This window comes from Molothrus ater, chromosome 16, assembly GCF_012460135.2.
Source record: "Molothrus ater isolate BHLD 08-10-18 breed brown headed cowbird chromosome 16, BPBGC_Mater_1.1, whole genome shotgun sequence".
Lineage (NCBI taxonomy): Eukaryota > Metazoa > Chordata > Aves > Passeriformes > Icteridae > Molothrus > Molothrus ater.
The window spans coordinates 152,370-173,914 of NC_050493.2; the positions used below are offsets into that span (position 1 = coordinate 152,370).

General features: G+C 44.8%; 1 protein-coding gene across 2 annotated transcripts; it reads right to left on the minus strand.

Moving 5' to 3' along the window:
* Positions 1 to 343: 343 nt before the first annotated feature.
* On the minus strand, positions 344 to 21,482 carry IL21R (interleukin 21 receptor). Of its 2 annotated transcripts, none has more exons than XM_036392373.2 (9): positions 18,094 to 21,482; positions 11,269 to 11,343; positions 8,073 to 8,178; positions 7,263 to 7,459; positions 5,480 to 5,631; positions 4,897 to 5,074; positions 3,577 to 3,667; positions 2,672 to 2,753; positions 344 to 2,177 (listed from the first exon to the last, which is right to left on the minus strand). In XM_036392373.2, the coding sequence occupies exons 2-9, from the start codon at positions 11,321 to 11,323 to the stop codon at positions 1,263 to 1,265; spliced, it is 1,776 nt and encodes a 591-aa protein (XP_036248266.1). In that variant the 5' UTR covers positions 11,324 to 11,343; positions 18,094 to 21,482; the 3' UTR covers positions 344 to 1,262. The 2 variants fall into 2 exon arrangements, with proteins under 2 accessions (XP_036248266.1, XP_036248265.1); XM_036392372.2 differs by having other exon boundaries at positions 3,577 to 3,670.
* Between the last annotated feature and the right edge of the window lie 63 nt (positions 21,483 to 21,545).

Consider the following 21,545-nt stretch of genomic DNA (forward strand, 5'->3'; position numbering starts at 1 on the left):
AAACAGCTTCTACTTACTACAGTGCTCTCTCCAGTTGAGGGAGCTTGGGGTTGCCTATAGTCTCAGGTAAGAGAAAGGGGTGAGGGAAGGGAGTTTATTGGTATCACAGCAACAACAGATTATTACTACACTGCAAACATGCATCATTCACCACAAAGGTTCTCTCAAGATACGACCTTCTGGAGCCAAGCAGTCTATGGGTTAGTAGCACTATGTCTATGTAAGATGAAGGTCTTCACATTCAATTTCAGTATTACTCTTCAGTGACTTTTTAAGACATGTATCCTGAACAAATCAGAGATATGGAGATGCCAGAGAGAAAAATGGATTCAAGGTTACAGTGCAGTTTCATAATAGGCTTTATTAGCTAGCAGAAATTGCTCAAAATTTGTGCTACTGACCTGTTAACTGCAGCAGAGCAAGTCCAAGGCAGAAGTGGCAGGCATATGCAGGTAAGACAATGTTTCGATAATTGTGGCAAAATTCTAAAAGCTGCTCAATTAAAATGCTTGAGAAGTGCAGGGAGAGAGTCTGACTCAATAGAAAAGCCAAGTAGTGAGAGCTTGTTTAGAATTATATATATTTTGAAGTCTTTTCATTTGCAGACTCCACCTGGAAAATCTTTCTGAAACCTGAGTTGTGCTCAGTCTCTAGTACACACATTTCTGCAATGATTTCATAAGAATTAGTTTTGATCCCCATGGACCTGTCTGGAGCCAGTCTGTAATTAACAGACTATTACAGCTGAGTTTAAAGAGCCAAAGATAGTAGAAGGAAAAGTAACATCACATGTTGTTTGGAAAGGTAGGGGAACTATAACGTAGCAAACATGCTTGCCATGAGTTGTGATTCTAAGGTTCCATGTGCAGCCAAACTCTTAAGTCATGTGAGAACACCAGGGAAAATAAAGTTCTGTACTCTTTATAAGATTAAGGCAAAAAAAATTTTCATATCTATATAAGCCAAAGGATCATTTTCAAGGTACAGTTGCTTTTTTCTAACTTTTTTTTTGACATCAAGGGAGGGTTGATCTATGATTCTAAAAAAAACCAAAACCCAACAAAACTCAGGAACAATCAATCACAACAAATTTGAGACATTAATAGGATAAGTGGGAATAGAAACAGGTATATTTCTGTGGACCTAACAGGTGTCAATTTATGCAATAGAGCTTACACAAAGTAAACTTTCTTTCTCTTCTGAATTTTGCTAGCAGTTTGCTCCTGGCACACTATGAAAAAGGCCCCACACTCATCCAGTCCTTAGTTTGTCTGTGTCCCACTGATAGGGCTCTCAGAGCGGCAGGAGACCCATTGCTTGACGTAGCTCCGTGTAAAGTCTTGCCCCTCTTGCTCAAGAGGGATGGACCCACAAATGGTCTGACTGTTTTGCCCAAATTCAGAGTCAACTGGACTTCCACAGTCTGAGTCCACAAAGCCACTGTCAATGGTGTCCAAATCTACACAGATCAAAGGATAACTGTCACCAGGCTTTGTATTCTGAGGGAAGAAATCATAGGAGCCTTCACTGTAGGAAACACTTTCACCATCAGGAGAAGGTAGAGAACCTGGATTTTCCAAATCCCACTGATAAGGCTGCAAGCAAAGGGCTTCTAGGATGCTCCCCACCCCTCCTTCCACTTCCCTTTCTCCTTGCTGGTTGACTGGGACACTTGTGCTCCTCAGGTGGTCTGTGGACACAGAGCCTGAAGCAAGTATTTTGTCCTGTGTACTCAGATCAGCCAAATGTAAGTCACTGGATATCTTTCCGTCTTCCTCATCAAGATTAACCTTGGGGTAACCGGGTTCTCCAGCACTATCATCTTCCTTGTTGGTATGGTCATGTTCCCTGTACACATGATTACAGCTGCACTGGCAGTTACAAGATGTAAATTCATCAGCCACAGTCACTGTATCAATTGACAAGTGCCCATATGACTGGTCCTCAGTCCCACCACTACTGTTTACACTGCACCACAGTGACTGGCTACCATGACCTGGGGTAGTCAGGCAAGACACACAGGGCTTGCAAGGCAGATTCTTTCTTAGCTCATGCAGCTCTTCCTGTGGTGTGCTGTTGGAAGGATGCATGGTGTAAACTTCTAGGACTTCTGGAAGGACTATTCCCCATTCAAAGAAATCAAAGGTCATTTTCATATGGGATGCACCAACCCACTTCTGCAGAAAAAGAAACACAGAGAGAGAGAGGTTAGGTTAGCATCACAAGGTTTGAGGTTCCACAGAAATAACCAAATTTCTTACACTTTTGGAGGCAAAAATTAAATTCACTGACTCCTCCAATATAACAGGAGGATGCTGTTATTATGAGACATGGGCAACTGCAGGAGAATTAATTGAAGTAATTGAAAATAATCAGCTCTGAGAGCTTCCTCTGACACTCCCAACAGGATCCCAGGCTTCAGAAATCCCATGAACTCAGCTCACACATTGAGACAGCACTTACAGAGAATAAAGAGTTTGGATGTAACATAAAGATTTTCATGGCACTGAACAGATACTGGAAAGCTCTGATTCTTATATCTGGAGATGTTTGGCATTCCTTTGAAATAGATTTCTCCTTCTACTGCCCTAATGAAAATCCCTTGCTCAGGACAGCATGATGGCCTTGTAGTTTGTCATGTACTCCACTCACTTGAGTAGCCCATTTATACCTTAAAATCTCCATTATGAGCCATGTAAAGAGGTTTGAAAAAGGGAGCAGGGTCTGGGATGCAAGCCATCTTCTTCCACAAGCTGGAAGAGAAAAGAGAAAGGCTTTGGGGTTAATCACACATTACAAATGCAAATCAAGGCATCTCTAGATCCATTTCAAGCAATTGGAATCACTTGCCCAGCCTTGTGAGTTAGCAAGCAGCTGAGGTTCCAAGGATGTCTTATGCTGTGCCAGAGTCATCTAATAGCCTTTCTTGTGAACCTCACTAGAGGTGAGACCTCAGCACTTGCACACACACACTCACACTGAGGTAAGAGGTTCCATTTTTTTTCATTCCTGGAAAAGCACTAAATGCTAGAAATGCATTTTCACTGAGGCTGAGCTGGTTTGTGGTCTGCAGGCCAGACCACAAACCTATGCAATTCTTCTGTGGACCTAGGCTGTGCCAGCCCTATTGCTGCACCAGTCCAGCCCTCCTCCATGTCAGCATCCCATATCTCTTCAAGGGCATAAGAAGCCTCTGAGAGGGAGAGAGGCCTCCAGCCAGCATTGAGGGACCTATGTCAGCTTTGGAAGGGGGCAGCTAGCTCTGGCTACTGTGCTCTCTCTGGCAACTGCGGAGCACAGACAAGACCAGGAGAACAGCTCAGAAGGCTGTGTGGCCCTTGCTTCATCCCCATGTGCCACCATCTTGGCCCAGCCAGCTGAACGGCAACAGAGTCACAGAGAAAAGCACGTCACTCGGGGCAGTACATCAGCCAGTGACCATTCTTGGCTGTCCCTAACAGGTTCATAGCTGCCCACTCATAGATATACGAGACTCAAGGAAGGCTGCATGTGAACACCCCATCTTTAACAAGACAGAATAAAAGCATTAACTTCTGCCTCCTGAAGCATTCTTACCTCTGCTGTTTGGCCAGAAATGTTGTGATTGAAGCCATGATTGCCACGACAATACCAAACAACAGCCATTCCATGCCTGCTGTCTGTGTCACTGCTGGAGAAAGAGACAAGGTCATTCAGGCTCACCTTGCATTTATATCCTGATCAATAATCAGGAGATGGTGAGGGGAAAAAGGGTTTTTGGAATGCAAATTGCTGTCAAGCATTGGAATGGACTGCCCAAGCAGAGGGTGGAGTCACTATCCTTGGAGATCAAGAGACTGGACATCGCTCTTACTACTATGGTCTAGTTGATTAAGTGGCCATCAGTCAAAGGTTGGACCTGATAATCTTGAGGTCTTTTCCAACCTAAATGATTGATTTCTACCCCAGATTCTCTCACTGGGATACTGAGGCTGTCACCTGGGCATCTGTACTCCAGACAGGTTTGATTGAGGGTGCTCAATGATGACTGCATCAATGAAAGGAGCAGCACATCAGCTGCCCTATGACTTGGCTGCACAGCAGACAGCCAGCAGTTAGGGCAGGACAGCTCCTTCCCACAAAGACCCCTGGTGTTCTGACTCCTGGTTAGGGAGTCTCACAGCTCTCCACCTGTGATGAAAAGCAGCATCTTTGAGATCCAGTACTCAGATATCCCTTAGCAAATGGAGCCTGGCCATGCTGCCATTGCACCAGGTAAACCCTGTAATACATCAGTTTGAGCTGCAGAGCAGTGAGAGCAGAGAAGCTCAGCACATACTGCTGGCAGTGATCACAGTAATTTTGCACCTGCTCTATTGGAGCGAAGGCTCCTAATTTTCATAGTCTCTGTTCCACCATGACAAGCATCAGTGTACTTCCATATACTGTGAACTCCGTGCAGAGTACTGCAGAGTGGTGGCTACCAAACAAAACATCCATACCCAGCATGACCCAACATCACAGTCCAGACACAGAACTCAGGTTTGAGAGCAGGATCCCCCTTCCCTCAGCTGAAGACAACACTAAGACCCAGTAGAGGAGATCTCTCCCATTTCTGAAAGCTGCAAATAGGACCCTGGACATTTGACACTGAAAAGGAAGCTAGAGGCTGCACTCCTGCAAGTGGTATCCAAATGTACAGCAACTCCACAAAACACTCTTCTTTTGCCACACAGTGAGAACGTCAATACTGACAGCCCAGGCCTGGGGTTCACATAACCAGTAAGGAAGCTAACCATACCTGTCTTCATGGGACTGTTTAAAATTTGTTCTAATTAATTAGATTTTATTAAATTTCTGAAAGCATTCTCTGACACTGGACTAATTGAAAGGGCAAGGAGATCTGGCAGCATGTACCGGCAGGGTTGGTTTTCAATGACAGCGGAGAACTCCATTCACTCCAAAAGCCACCATAGTCACTGTTTTCCCGGGGTCTAGCTCTCACTTGGAACTCGTACTCAGTGTCGGCCTGTAGTTCCCATGGCAGGATCACCAATGTCCGTTTATCTTCATGAACAGCTTTAGTCTTCTGAGTCTGTGAATGATTAAACACCAAACACTAGAGTGACTGCTCTTACTTTGCTCACACTGCTGCACAGTGAGGATGCCTACAAACTAACCTCTTCTGATTTTATGTTGTTTCTGCAAGGCCATGCTCTGACTGGTCAGCAGCTACATGCAATCCTGGGGGAACCTTCCAGGCAGGACAGCATGAGAATCAAATCAATTATCAGTCTTCCTCACAGGATCTAATACTTCTCACACAGCTTCTGCGTCTCAATTAATTTTTGGATTTGCCTGTTTTCAGCCCAGTCAAGCAGAGAGACTTTTTTTCTAAACCATGAAAACCCTTCTTTCCCACCAGTGCTACTGTCCTAGTTGTGCTGGCCTTCTCTTTTCTGGTACACCCTACTTGATGGTAAACTGACATCTCACTTACCTCCCAGGTGTCAGTTCTTCTTTTGTAACGCAGCTGATATTCCAGCTCCTCATTCAAAAAGTAGAAGGAAGAGTTCTGGTAGATGGTTTCCCAAGAAATATTGTAACCCTCTGAGAAGAAAGCGGTCAGGTTGAATGGAGGCTGTGGTTTTACTGAAAGACAGGATGGTGTTACTACAGTTAAGACATGGCCCAACATGGTAACAGCAATGCAGAGTGAGTAGGGAACAAAGCTGCCCTAGCAGTGGTGGGCCTTCCTACGCTAGAAAACATCCACAGCATTCCTGCCCTCAGCCATGCATGGAACCCCACATGTGAGGAGTATAATGAAGTCAGGACCATATTTCTCTGAATATATCTTCTGCTTGTCTCTGAAGCTCCTCATTGCCTATGGAGAAGGAAAGATAGTACACAGAGCTAATAAACTCCTGGGAGATTATGTAAAATGTAGAGCACCTTGTTCTTCTCATGACATAAAAGAACTTTGTGTAGTCATGATCACTCATAAGACTGGGGAAATACCCCTCAATGTAACAGAGTCATGAGGAAAAGCTGAGGCTAGGAGACACTGCATAAACCCACTGCAATTCCATGCCCCATCTGCTCAAAAAGCAAGCTTCTGTATCCCTGCAGGGAGTGTTCATGTATTGAAAAGCAGTAATGCAAAACTCCAGCAGTCTGCAGGGCCCACTGCTGAGCTATGATGCCTTTGGATGAGGGCCTCTAGGAGATATGCAAAGCACCACTACCCAATCTCTAGTCTGTCAGTGGGAGCAAGGAAGCTTCTTGAAATGTTAAGGCATTTGTCAAAAAGATGACACTTCTCAAGTAAAGTTTCAGAAGAAGCAAAATAGAAAAATCCTTTTCCTACATCTGCCTGGTACCCATCTGCCTGGCTCCCACTCCTTTTTCTTCACAGTTTGATACACAGCCCAGAACTTACCAGCATTCCACCAAGTCAGCTACATGATTGCATTCAGTCTTCGTGTCATGCAGAAGAAATGATTAGGAATTGCCCCAGAAAGGGGAACTGCCACATCCAGTACATCTGGGAAACCTTGTGCCACCCAAAATAATGTCATGTTGGTTCAGGTGTCCACTGCAAAAGCCTTTTGGGAGCCTCCAGCTCCTTGGACATTACAAGAGAGCTATAGACAGCCTTTTGACAAGGGCATGTAGTGATAGGACAAGGGGGAATGGCTTCATACTGACAGAGGACAGGGTTAGATGGGATATCAGGAAGAAATTCTTCTCTGTGAGGGTGGTGAGGAACTAGCACAGGTTGCTCAGAGAAGCTGTGGCTGCTCCATCCCCGGAAGCATCCAAGATTAGGTTGGATGGGGCTTGGAGCAACCTGGTCTAGTGGAAGGTGTCCCTGCCCATGGCAGGGAGTTGAGCTGAATGATCTTTAAGGTCCCTTCCAACTCAAACCATTTTAAGGATTCTGTGATTTGTGACATTTGTTATAAAGTAATTCCTCCTGCCCTTTAGAATCCAGCCAAGAACAAGCTCTTGCATAGCCTAGGTATGAGACTGGTCTAAGGTGGATATTTATCACCTACTGCTTCATGGGGAAAAGGAATTTCCACACAAAAAGCATGGAACAAGCCAGCTTGAAGCTCAGCTTCAAGCATAATAGCAATAATAAGAGTACAGTGCTTTCTGTAGATGAATGTACAGCAAACATAGCCCCACACTGTTTGCTGCCCTCTCACTCCTTGTCCAGACTATCCTAGCACATAAAGTCAAAAAGTATTTATGGATTTCAGCATTTTTGTACTTACTGTTGTCTGACAAATAAAATTCTTTGGAAAGAACATGCTGCCTATCAGCTATCTCTGTAACATCCACCTGGACTTTGGTATCTGCTAGGAGTTCAGTCATGTCCACAGTGCACATGTACTGTGTGTGACTGGTGTTTCTTGACAATTGCACGAGACTGCAGGCAGCCACAGTATTTTCTGGATCTTCCTCAAGAACCCTAAAAAAGTCAAAACAAAGAAGTCTGCAAGTAGTTGGAAAAATTTGTTGCTGAACCACCAGGCACAGGAAATTATTAAAATGAAAAATCAACGCGTTCAAATAAAAAAATATCTTTGAACTTCAAAACATATTTTTTTCCCCTTCTACTTGCTCAGCTTAGCATCTTTGAGAGAAATGGGAAAGTGTTTCTGGAAAGGAAAGGTGCTCCTCAGGGCTACACAGCCCAAGACTGCATCCACTTCCTTGCTGGGACAGAACAGCAGCAGACTGGACAATCTACATGAGCCCTGCCAATGCACAGAGGTGAAATTTCACTTTTAGCAGCAGCAAAGGGCAAGGTATTCCCATGGTAGCAGAGAAGGCAATGCTAAGGAAGCTGGAGTCAGCAGAGCAGCCAGCAGCAAGAAGCAGAGTCAGTGCAGACAGGAACCGGGGGTCCTTTGCTAGGGAAGAAGTCAGTTTGTAACTGCAGTGCAAAAAACCAAGTAAAAAACCAGCATGGCAGCAAAACCAGGATTTCTACCTAACAAAGAGGACAGAAGGTCACCACTGTGCTAGGGCCATATAGAAGCTCCTGCTAACTGGACTTTGCTCATCCCACCAAGACATACCATGTAGCAGTGAGATTGTATGAACCAGCACCCAACTCAGCTCGCAGGATACAGGACAGGGTCTGTACATAGTCCACAAAACAAGTGAGGCTTTCACAACACATAGCTGTAGGTTTGGAAAGAGAAAACACAATATCAACTTCTGTGATAAATCAACATATGCACTCCTCAGGGTTCCCACTGCATCTGAATGAAACAGACCAGTCTCTGCCAACCGCCCTCCCTCCCACTGAAAGTCTCCAGTTTTGGGGCATAAGACATGTTCCAACTCTACAGGGTGACAAATCATTGACGGCGAGATAAGTGTCAAACAAAAACCTATTAAAAATGCTGTGGCAGCCAAAATCAGGAAATGCCCAAATTGCGACTCCTGTAGAATCACTACAGCAGAGTCACGTATTTCTGCAGGAATCTTAGCTTATATGGCACATAAAAGAGGCCTGAAACCCAGTAAGAAACAGTAGCATATTCAAACATTTTAATGATACCACTTTCTAAATTGAGTACTGTTCATTGCTAGTCTAGTTTTCATTGTACATCTACATAGCACTTTACACATTTTTTTCAAGTGCTATTTTAGTAATTTTTTCTTTGCCATTCTGTTTTCTAAAGCTTGATATCTGCAGTATCAATACTTTTTATGTCCAGCTCTAGAATCTTGAAGTACATTTTTAATGAAATTTGGGAATAAAAATACTGCAAATTTGTAGTTCCTATAATTTCTATAAAACATTCCAATAAGCACAATTTATTAATTACAGACTTCTCAAGAGAACTTGAAATGCAATTGTAGAACTTATACTGGTCATTAGGAAAATCAAGTAATTTTTTGAAAGTGGTCACAAAAGAGCATTTATACTCTTCTACTTGCTCTGCGAGAGCTCTGCTCAGAGAGTGTGTGCTTTGTAAAAGTACAATTGTCCTGTACATAACACACTTATCTCCCTGGATTTCAAGGCAGGTAAGATAGTAGCACAGTGAGAAATGTCTGCATTGACAAGTCCCCTCCTGACAGCTCCCTGGGCTGACAAGAACCACCACCATTACACTAGGAAATGGCTGAATGAGGAAAGGCCTGCAGGTGATGCAGCATGCCATGCTGGTTCAAACCATGCCTACTGCAGTGACCATTCATTTCTGACACGTAAAGTAGAACCCATTTTTGATGGGAATAAAATGCTCATCATCTCGGAAAAGACTCATGATTGTTACATCCATACTTAAATCAAGCATGTGTCCTCCCCTACTGTAAAGGCTGCTCCCAGCCTCCTGAGAACACATTACTTTGCAGCCATCAGGCAACCAAACCCTTTGATGCTAACCAGGCTGCAAGCTCACTTCCCTTTGTTGTTCTGCTGCTTCCTTGGTTAGAGAAGCTGCACTCCCCGCTTCCTCCTTCCCTGTTGCAACATGCTTATGTCCAGAGTGTTGTTTGTTAACGTGATATGCTCAACAATCCCAATGGCCAATCTTACAGCTGAAGCTGTACACAGGGAACCACCATGGAAAGCAGACAGCGTGTGCAATGAAGGACCAGAAACATCGGTTCCACCCTCCAGATTAAATGGCTGTCCACACAAACAAGCTGTCTGCATTGACAGTCACAACGAACAGCAGGCGTGTCCAGCGGAGGGTGCAGCCTCCTTCTACGGTGGGGTAAGTCCAGAGGAAAACAAAGTCCAACTTTTCCCTGCTGAAGTCACCCATCACAACATTTACTTCCTAGTCCTCACGTATCAGAGCACATGCTATTCTCCCTACACAAGCTCTGGGCAGCACTCAGATTTCCATACAAAATCCTTCTTAACCCAAAGGTTTAGGATGGTGGCAGAAGACATTTGGGGATATTTGCAACAGATTGGTCCCAAGGATGTACATATGATTTTTTTAAACCTTTATTTTGACTTTTTAATTTCATACTGACTTCAGAATTCTTTTTTAAATTTTAACTAAGTTCTCACATTTTATTTTGAACCCTCAATAAACTCTTCTGAGGGTCCTGGACCAAGCGCTGTTTAGTTCAGAATCCTGAGCAACATACCTTTTCTCTTTTAGCCTAACTTTATTCTCCTAGAAAAAATGGGGTTAGGAAACTCTTGCATTCCTTTAGAAAGGGCAGCAAGTATTAATAGGCTATTAAGCATCAGTAATTAGTGTTCTTCTATGTTATTATGTTGATTAGTCAAACAGATTACTATTCCTAGGTGGACAGACTACTATTCCTAGGTAGCTGGTAAGTTGCAAGGGTATCTTTGGGCAAGACTCTGTTAACAAAATTAAGAGGACAGCTTTTTACTGGGAAAGGAATAATTAAGTATCCTAAAACCAATTAGTTAGATCTAGGATCTAGATCTAGGAGAAGTGTGTCTCCTTGGCAGCTTCAGAAACAAAACTCAAATACTTTTAACAGTAAGATCTAGATTTATCAAAACTGAAATTAGTACATGGTAATTCCCTGGCTTGCATCACACAAAACTTGGACCAGATATCACAGTGGTCCCCTATGATAGAAAGATATAATTCTGAATGCATCTTTTCTCCTTATTTAGGTCTGGGGCAGGTCCAATGCTTTGCCTACAAGCAGCAGGTAAAATACTAAACTTGCATGGTTCCCTGCAGACATGGTTGTCACTGCCTTTTTCTGTCCAGCTGATCTGTTCAGAAAGTCAGGTCTGAGTCAGCTGGAGTTTGCAGTGTGGATAGGAGCCAGAAAAAAAAAGGGGGGGGGGGGCAGGGGGCATGACTGTATGCACAGTCCAGTCCTAAGCAAAGGGACTCAGACTAGGAGAGGTTCACTACACTGATCCTGGCTGACCAGACAACAGCAACCCTGGGGATATCCTGGTCTTGGCCACCAGAACCTTTTCTACAGCAAAGGGTATTTTTGGTGGGGGAAATCCTACTCTAATGTCACTAGGAGACATTTCAGTGCAAGGCAGGCACTGCCTCTGCAGGCTCTCCACAGGTGCTGCTCCCCAGAGCCGTATACAGGCTGGCTGGACTCTGCCCAGCTGTGCACCTTCCTGTGCCTGTCCTCCACTCATTACTGCACGGAACTCTCTCCCCTAGGACCTCATCCTCTGCTTGCTGTCCCATGGCAACCTTGTGCCATGCACATCTCATCAGAGCTGGCACATATGGTCACTAAGATAAATCCTGTGGTTGTACAATCTGAAAGAAATATCTGAGGACTTACTGTACTGGAATAAAAGGCAGACGAAAATATTCTGGAGCCACGGTTTGTTCTTCATGGTGGTTCTCACTGGATGTCCTGGGGAAGAAAAAAAAAAACAAAACAAAACAACCACAAACAATACTCACACAACCAATTTAGAACTCGGCTCAGACATTTACTTGATTAAGGTTGAGGTGGAATTAATCTTGCTTTCATTTAAACGTCTAAAAGTAGAGTGCCTTATTAAGACAATTAACTTCAGCTCTCCTGTGTGTATCTTTCCCATGGGCTAAGGGGGGTATGACCAACAGCCTGCCAACTTGCCATAAACAAGGTCTGTGAAATCTTTGCTCTTTGCTAGCACATGCACAGAGAAAGCAGCAAAGTGACTGCAGCTCAGGCTGTCCAGGCAACAACAAAGACTCTTGTGCTAATTGCTAACCCATTTTTTCTTCATTAGTATCTTGCAGCTAGGAATGGCTTGCCACTAGAAGTGACATTGTGGCAGATTGAATAGCTACACAGTGAATTGGCCAAATGGAGTCTGAATATCATTGTGGGTCTGTGTGAGGAAAGCTAGTGAGAACTCATTGATTTGGCCTACCTGTAGTTAAATAAGCATGAAATATCTAGTTAAGGGACTCCAGAAAAACAGACCAGAGAAAAAAAAAGAAAAAAAAAAAACAGCCTCCCATGTAGCATACAAGAGAACAATGTACAGTGCTGACTGCAGGGAAAGGCTGCCCTGATGGTATAGTGAAGAGAACGTACAAGAAAGTCTTCAGAGAAGATGACAGCAGGATGTTTAAAACAGAGGAAATGGCATCACATACAAATGACTGTTCAACCCACAGCCCCTGCTCCAAGACAAAGCCCTCAAGTCATATAATGTATTTAAGGCTGTGTTTTCACAGCATTTAAATATTTATACAAACACATGGATGTGCACAGAAAGACTTAAAATATGCTCTCTGCAGAGTATTGGCTTTGATACCTGGTACAGATTTCAGCACTGTTTTCTCAAGCTATTCTTAAATGGGGCAAGACTTTGGAGAAGCAATGTGTATTATTTTGGCGACATAATTTCATTGAAAGCAAGTTGCAAGGATGCACAGACAACAGGAAGGGCCCATATGCCATGCCACATAGTCTGATCTACCCTTCTAATTTAAAAAACCATCAGCACTTGTCCTGTTGCAACAGACTCTGCTAAAAAGTCTGTCCTTATCTTTCTTACTGGCTCCCTTTAAATAATGAAAGGTTGCAGTAAGGTCTCCTCAAAGCCTGCTCTTCTCCAAGCTGAACGAGCCCAACTCTCTCAGCCTGTCATACATAGCAGAGGTGCTTCAGCCCTTGCAGCATTTCTGTGGCCTCTTCTGGACTCAATACAGCAGTTCCACATGCTTGTCACATTGGGGGGCCCAGACCTGAAGGCAGAACACCAGGCAGGGTCCCAAGAGAGCAGAGTAGAGGGGAAGAATCCCCTCCATCAGCTGCCCACACTACTGGGGAAGAACCCCAGGACATAGGAGTTTCTGGGCTACCAGCACATATGGCCTGCTTATGGACAGCTTTTATTCCACCACTGCCCCCAGGTCCTTGTCAGCAGAGCTGGTCTCAATCTGTTTGTCCCTCAGCCTGTATTCATATGGGGGGTTCAAAGTATTCAGGTCCTGGGGTGCCTATGCAGCATCCACCACAAGCAACAAATACCCAGGCAATCACCCAGCAGAGAGAAACCCATGAAGCCTTTAAGACTTGGGGAACATTTGTGGAGTTAAAAAATTTCCCAGGTTTACTCAAATAATGAAAGCAAAACAAATTTAGCAGCCACCAGAAAGCCCCTGCAGCCTCATGTGAGCTCACAGATGTGCTCTCAGGGTGTCAGTGCCCAGGTGAGACTAGCAAGACTCATTCTGGAGGTGCCTCAGACACAGGTGTCACACCCTGCTGTGGGAGCAATGATGCAGCTGCTGCCCCTTCTTTCCTGCCAAACAAACCCTGCCCATGAAGCACTGTTCCAGCTCGGCAAGGAGCCCCAGGCACCCTGCCATCCTCCCTCACCTGCTGCCAGTGGCAGGGCAGACTCTCCACCTTTGTACTCCAGCCCTTCTCTCTGCATCACACGTTGCCTTGAGTAAACACCTTTTCTTGAGCCCTCTGGTCCAAGCTCTCCAAGTTTTCTCTGTATAATAACTCTCATCATTACCACTACTTTTGGTAGTGCAGTCCCTAGGCACTGAGATACAGTCCACTGTCTAACTCCATCTTGTGATCTCACCCATCTTCCATAGCTCTTCTCCAAATCCTCATTCCTTTGAGGAAGGCTTGCTGTTATCCTGCTATCTGAAACCTGCTCATTTGACTTCATGCTGAGACTGGCTGCACCACGAGCCCATCTCAGTATCACTTATTGCGATACTGAGTATCACAGTATTGTGACTGTCATGCTCCACACTCTTGGCCATCATAGAAAACAAAGAAAGGCAACTTGTGAAAGAAAAAGAAAAGAGAAAGGAAAAGGAAAGGGAAAGGCTGGGCCCTCAGAGAGGTCTGCAGACCCACCACTTATTTCAGAATCCAACTGGCAGGGCCTCTCATGCTTGGTATTCACGATATTGCAGTAGCTCCCTGTTTTTATGCTTATTCCTGCCTAAATGAACAGATCAATGCAAGGAAAGTCTTTGCTGCTTTTACGTATTGGACTGTGGTTTCTTTCAAGGACCTCCCCTACTTTTCTTTCTCCGCTCAGAGAATGGTACCATTGATCTGAAGGGACAGGCAGGACTCAACTGGAAAAAGTCAAAGCAAGGAGCCCAAGTAGCTCATTGGGTAGATGTCTAACAGAGTTACCAGAGACTGCCATTACACAATGGGGAGAGGTTAGCATACAGCCTTGTATTCTAGAAGGAAGATTCATGAAGATGAGCACACTGGCAAAAATAAGAAAACCAGTAGGATCTGCTAAAATAGCTGAAACAAAGAGACAATACTTCCTCAGTTGGGATGCCAATGTCCCATCTCTTACCCTTGCCAATGCCCACAGATTAGTCCAACATTTATCTTCTATTTCGCTACCTCAGTGTGGTAGGAAAGGACTCTGACCTCTAAGAGCACCACAGACAGTTTCAGTACTGCTAAAACTGTCTGACCTCCTCGCTGTGCTCCAGATTGTTATGACATGACATGGACAGACAAGACATGTGCAGAAGAGCTGGGAAAGCTGCAGCTCTGCAGCAGCATCTTTGTGGTGTTTGATGACAAAGACCTCATGACTTGAATGGAGATATATAGCAGCCCTAATTCTAAAGCATGCTCCAGTGTCAGGCCCCCTGCAAGCTTCAATCCCAGTCTATTATTGGGACCCCCACCTTTCCTACATCTCTCCATTTGTTATACCCTTCCCATTTGCTTTTATCTGTCAGCATGTGATTGTAAACCTGGAGGAAAGAAGGGCAGTGGGCAATGAGCAAAGGCAGGAACTTATTCCCAGTCTGGCATTAGAAAAGTCCTTTCTACCGCCTCGTTTCATTTTCTCAGTCTGTGAAATGGGGACTCAGAATCAGCTTCATGCATCCTTGCAACACAGACACTTGTTATAAAATGTCGAACATTTTACAGCTGCCAAGTACCACATCTGCAAACTCTGTAATATCCTTATGAGATCACAGCAATAAAGCTGAGTAGCCATTCATAATATACACATGTAAATGACGCTACAAGTTTATAATATACCAGAGAACAGGAAATAGGACCAATACAGACAGACATTTATGAAGATTATTTTTGTTAAGAATCTGGAAATATGATGCTATAAGCTGCCAAACATTGATGCAGTCTAAGCTGACAGTTTGAACTGTTTCCAGGAAATGTATGTACTTAAAAAACAAAACAAAAAAAAACCCCAAAACAACAACAAAACGCACATAAAAAAAAAAAGGGAAAAAACCCCAAGCAAACAAAAAAAAAAGACACACCAGAAAAAAAATCCCCAAAAAACAAACAAAAAAACCCCAAACCACCAAACCCCAAATCAAAACTAATTAAGAACTCAGTTTAAGTAAAAAAAAAGAAAGGAAAAAAATATTTCCAAACATGAGAAAATTAATTTTTTGCACCCAAGCAAAAAAAGAGTGGAAGACACAGTCCACCAGTTATATACCCAAATAAGCTTTCTTCTTGAAAAAAAAAATCATTATCAATGCACACTGCCATCTAATCAGAAAGCTGAAGCAACAGGGAGACAAAGAGGTGCTCTGACCGTCCAGAGGCTAAGAGCAATGACGCTGGGCCACAAGGGCCACATCAGCTATAAGAAAGATTTACAGTGAAGTTGCACATGTGAAGTTGAACATCAAGCAGGAACAAACTAGCAGCAGGGAGAGTTGGTGGAAACATGGATATTACCTGCCCTGTTCTGTGCATTTCAGCCCTCCAACACTTCCATGACCAGCCTGGTTAAATCATCACTGCAATTGCAGACCCCACCTGGGGAGCTGAGGAGCAGGTGGGGCTCCTTAGCACTGAGTAAGAGCAAAGCCGACTTGTGCACAACCAAGGGCCGTGGTGTATTGGAATGCACAGTGATAAGTGGAGATTGACGTCACCACTGTATCAGTATTACTGTGCCAACAGAAGGATGTGGTGAGAGGAGGTGATGAATTCAGGTCCAAACACCCACACAACATTTATTACTGTACTGTTCTGCTTTCTTACATGAGAAAAGGGTGGGAGAACTGATAAAAACTCACAAGCCTCATATCTAAAAGGTCATAGTGGGGCTTAGATTTGTGCAGTGAGGAGGCATCAGTGTCAAGGTATTAAAGGGCCAAGCCAAACTGCATAGTACAGCATGTGCCACATTGGAGACAGTCAAACACCACTGCATTCAGCTTCCATCCTTTCCCAAAATGGCCCAGGATCAGGGCAACAGCACCAGTCCTTAGACCACAGGCAGGGAGGTCATCTGGCTCCTACACAGGTGAGGGGCTCACCCCTGTTGTATCTCATGCCTATGACTTGTGTCTGGGCCAGGTCTCTTTAGATCTCTTTAGGATCCATCAACTCACCTCATCATACCTTTAGAGGGGCTTCAAGGAACACATGCACACTCACTGTATCCTTGGACAAGAGGGAAATGAGCAGCACTATGGAGGGATTTGGCACACACAACACAGTGTGGAGGTAGGGGGAGCTAGGAGCAAGAACCCAAGAAGACTGCAGCAGTGAAGTTGGCACAAAGCAGCAGGGTGCAGGGTGAGGGAGCTCCATGTTAAGCCCTCCATACCTCTGACTCACCCTTTGAAAAACGGATGTTTTGGAATGTTCAGGCCAGGGCAGGCAGCTCTTGACCATGCCTGCCAGGGAGTTGCTGGTAACTGAGCTGGTTGTACACTGTTAGGGCATGCATGGAGAAGGTCACATGACTTAATCCAGAAGCTATTCCTCATTGTGTTTGGAGCAGCCTCTGTGAAAGACCAGCTCTCCCTTCTGCATGCTTTGTGGATCACTTACAGGCACAATGTCAGGCCCAAGCTTCTAGAAAAGACTTGTCTCAGCTGATGGTGCCTGTGGGCTGTGGAGATTGCCACCTCTCTTGGGTGCAGTGTGGGACAGTACAGAGTTAATGAGGCTGAGTGGCTAAGTCAGAAATTTCCCAGAAGTAATATCTTTCTGTTGTGAGGATAGCATACCAGGACAGTGGTGTAGCTTTTGCCCCCTGATTACACAGGACTCTCCAAGGTGTGCCAATATTGTTATTTGTGCAGAGGAGGGAGGGAAAGAGCAGCATGTCTGATCAATCCAAAGAGTGATAGTCTGGCAGACCCAAGCCATACTACTTTTAAACCATGCAATAATATGTATTTGATATTACAGAGCTAACTTTAAAAACAGGAACACTAGTAGCACTCTAATGGCTTTATAAATTTAAACACACTGCATCAAAAGGCCTGTTTTTCTCAAATTTAACTCATAAAAAGTATAATTTCAGCCTAGCCTGCAGCAGTAATATTCACCAAGAAGCAAGCGTGAAGTGCACACAAGGGAAAGCTTGGTAGATTCTGTTATTCATGACCCAAAACCATTTTGCCATCACTGGAAGAAGGGCAACATCATTATGTATTTATCAGCAAGATAAATAATTGAAAAAACAACATTCAGAGCTGACAATTTTTTCTCTAGGATATAAAACCAGTCATGCTTGGAGTTATCAAGTTCATGATTTGACGAAAAAGAGAAAAAACTCCACAGAAACAGTACTACCTCTGTACTTTCTTCCTGTAATAACAGAATTAAACCAATATCCCCAGCAGCATCAAAGATACAGACCTGGCATAACTTTAGAGTCAAAGGCACCATTACTGGCTGGTGACATTTAGGAGGAAGATAATCATACATTGCAATAAGTGAAAAATGGCAGAAGAACAGCTGAGACATGAGTAACAGTGTTCTACTGGAAGGGAAAGCAATAGAAGAAACCACCTCAAAGCTCAGGAAACAAGCTAAAATATGAATGAGCCAGGCAGAAAAGCGGAGGTGTTAGTCAGCAAAGGAGCAGGTTGAAAAACACCGAAGCTCTACAGGTGGTGGCTGTGAGCTGACACAGGATGCTGCAGGGGAGGGAGGAGTGCATTGCTTTCAGTCTGGGGAATACTGAATGTCACCTGCAGAGACCCCAGCATCCTGCCCTCCTTCCTCCCTTCTGCCTTTGCTGGTTATCTGTAGCCATCAACACTGGGGTCAGCCTCTTGTTTTCCCCAATATCCATTAAGTCTGAACCCATACTCCATGAATGCTGTTGTAAAAGGACATCACTTTGGCTCTAGCCAGAGGAAAAGAGCTTACCTTCACAGAGCTGTGGCCATGTACGTCTTGCTCACATGGAGGAGATTGTACAGAGGCTTGTATCTTCTCTTAGGAAATCACCCAACACATGCTGGTAAAGAGAAACAGGAATGACTGTGCTTGTGAACTCACCCTGACCATCTGGAACAGAAACCTACAGCTCTGCTCAGGCTCGAACCCAACATCCGCAGCTGCACCATGCAAAGCATGCCCAGAGCATCTCTGCACAAGGTCAGCAAGACTCACACATTCCCACAGTGCTCACCTGAGCTGGCAGTGCAGGCAGAACTCCCTGCTCCTTCCATGCAGGTTGGCAGAAACTGACCCTCTTAAGGCAACATTGATCAGCTTGTCCCCAGATCTCTGCAATTGGGGATGCACCAAGACCAGAACTCTGCTCCGGGCACACAGCTGTTTATGGCAAGAGCCTCATCTGCATCACATGGAGCTCTGTTTTACCACAGTTGTCAAAAATCAGCATGTCCCACCTATCCTGCCTGGCTGCAGCTCTTCCACACTTGGGGCTGGTGCAGCAATGGAGTGTGCCTTAGGCAGCTTCCGGCATCTGTCACAGGGTGAAAAACACACCAGCTGTCTTCAACCTCGGCTGTGGCAGCATGTGCAAAGCAAAGGCCTGACACAGCAAGCTGCAGGGGGGTGGCCAGCTGCACCTGTAAACCACAGAACATGCAGTCCTAACACACTTGGTGACTTCTCATGTCACTGGCAGCAAGTGACGTGCCTTTAGGAGAAAAGGCAGGAAGGGAGTGGCTTCTCAGAAAAGCCACCCTTGTAGCCCCCCTTCCACTATAAAATCTTGCTACACAAACCTAATTCAGGAGCAGAGCCAGAGGTTTTTAAGTTGTAAGAACAGCAAAGGCAGCTTGACCAGAAGTGGGAAGAATTCCTGATACTTCTGAACAAGCGTCTGTTGCAGGGGCCCGGCCTAGCTCAGAATGAGGCCATGAAATAGTCAGCACAGGCCAAATTGTGTATCCTAATTCTTGCTATAGTAGAGGAAACAAGGCATTTCATGGCTTCATTGCCCTCGGTCATGTTGTGGAGGAGCACGCTATGTGTTTCTGAAGCACCTCAGCCAGGCAGCGGAGGGGGAAGACCAGGCAGCAGTGAACTGCCCTGCACAACCTTCAAGCCCAGGGCCTGCCAGACACGTGCACTGGTCAGCACTTGCAGCATAGTACAAGCCACCTCCTCCAGACCTCAGCTGGCTGTTTACCACAGGCACTGGCTCGACGGCAGCCACGGCCAACGCACATCTGGTTCTCACAGAAACTCCCTAGGGTGTCAAAACAAGAACTGGGGACTGGTTATAAGGCTGACCCAGGCATGGAAATTCTACCCCCAGAATGCCGTCCAGTGCTTTCTCACCTCATTATAATTCTTGCTGCGTGTGTGGGTGGCTCATTGCAAGTGAAACCAGCAGAAGCTGAGCTGGGGAGAAGCAGTCAACCTCAAACCCTTCAGTTTATAGTGAATTTCCCCATTTCTAAGAGCTGGGGAAACAGCACCAAGTAGGAAAATCCCAGTGCTACGTATTAGTCAACAACTTGGTAGCCTTCAATCAGAGGACAAATACCACACTGTTATGAATGCCCTGCTCTTTATGATTGGGTAGAGACAGGATGAAGGAAGTGGCTGATCCATCACTAAACTGGACAGGAGCTCCTTAGGATGCCTGCCATGCTCCTTGGACTGGGGCAGGTCTAGCACAGAAATCCCTCTACCAAAGACAGACTGTGGCTCACAGGCTGTACTGTAACAGCTCTTGCCACGACAATTGCCTCTCTGCATTCAGAATACAGAATCTTAGGCCTCATGCAAAGATGATCAGTTTTATAGACAGCATTCTGACTAAGAGCAAAAAAGACCTAAACAGCTGTTCCTCCCCTCATGCAGCTAAACATGCCAGAGCAGCTAAACATGCCACAGCAGCCAGTTCCCCATTCTGTTCAACTAGGGCTGTTGCCAGTTTTTCTTCTCTTTCATCTTGCAGTCCTACTGAAGGGACAGTATGGGCATTTCAATATTATAGAAAACTACAGGATGGGCAGATTGGAAGCAGGACAGCAAAAAAAGAACGAATAGAGCAAAGCACCTTTGGCCAGAGTTCTGCAGAGATGTAAAGTTCCTCTCAACAAGCTTGTCACAAGGAATGAAAACACTCAGGATTTAGCAATCCAGCTGTGCTGCTGATAGCTGTTAGGCACTCTGGGAAAACAGGCCAATGTATGGCAATTCATTAGGCTTTGGTTGTGTCAGTGAAGTAACTGGAAAATGCTCTCTTCCTCACTTGGCTGTGTTTTTCCTTTGCTTTAGAGCAATCTGCTTAGAAAGACAACAGTCCTGCAGTTGAAAACTAACCAGTTCACTGGTCTCCTTGCTTTTTTTACCAGAAAGTTCCTTCTGACCTTGTGACTTTGGTGCAGTAGGAGAGGCCTTGAGGGCTGTTGCCGTGACTGCAAGGTCTCAGTCACAGAAGCATGCTGAAAGAAATGAAAATTCCGGGTAATGTGAGATCAAGATACATCATCGTGTGGGAGCCTGGGGCAGACCTTGAATTCAGCAATCTGCAGAGGTGAGAAATGATCTTGTGTGCATCCATGGGCAACAATTAATAAAAATTACCTATTACCTATTTTTTGTAAAAAATAGGCAGCAATGTGACGTGCCTTTAGGAGAAAAGGCAGGAAGGGAGTGGCTTCTCAGAAAAGCCACCCTTGTAGCCCCCCTCCACTATAAAATCTTGCTACACAAACCCAATATAGGAGAAGAGCCAGAGTTGTATGAACAGCAGTTCTTACAAGTTGTTTAAGTTTTTAAGTTGCAAGAACAGCAAAGGCAGCTTGACCAGAAGCGGGAAGAATTTCTAATACTTCTGAACAAGAGTGTCTGTTGCAGAGAGAGGGTGAGCCAGACAGCTGCCCCCTCAACCCCACTGTCTGTCTCCAGTTCTGGGTTATACAAAGACATAGGAACAGGATCCCCCTTCTCTGAGAGTTAGGTTCCGTTTCACCAAAGAAGGACTGAAGGGAGAGAAAGGAAGAATAACCCCACACAGAAAACCATCATATGGAAATGTGCAGACTGGAAGGCATAGCTATGTTGAACAAAAAAGCCAGGGAAAGGCAAAATGGAGCTGGGGCTCAGCAGAGAAGTAAGTGCTGCAGCAAAGTTGGCCTGAGCAGACCTCTCCAGCCAGGCACAAGCCTTCAACGATGCAAAATCTTTCTTCTCACAAAGAACGCAAGAGCGAGCACAGGTGTAGAAGGGAAAGAAAGCACCACTGGTGTCCCTGCATAGACACCTCTACTTCTTTACCATCTTGGAAGAGAGATTTGCAGTACCAGTTGCTGTGCTTAGCATTACGGTTTCCTTCCTTATGAATAGCAATACAAGCAGAGTTTCTAAATGAGAATAAATGTATACATTTC

Bases quoted from the DNA above. Each gene is read 5' to 3' on its own strand.
- IL21R (XM_036392372.2), bottom strand. From the start codon at position 11,323: ATGAAGAACAAACCGTGGCTCCAGAATATTTTCGTCTGCCTTTTATTC. The intron at 5,075-5,479 runs GTAAGTGAGATG...AATCATTCACAG, and splicing joins GAAGAACTGACACCTGGGAG to ACTCAGAAGACTAAAGCTGT. The intron at 2,754-3,576 runs GTAAGAATGCTT...TTTCTCTTCCAG, and splicing joins TTTCTGGCCAAACAGCAGAG to CTTGTGGAAGAAGATGGCTT.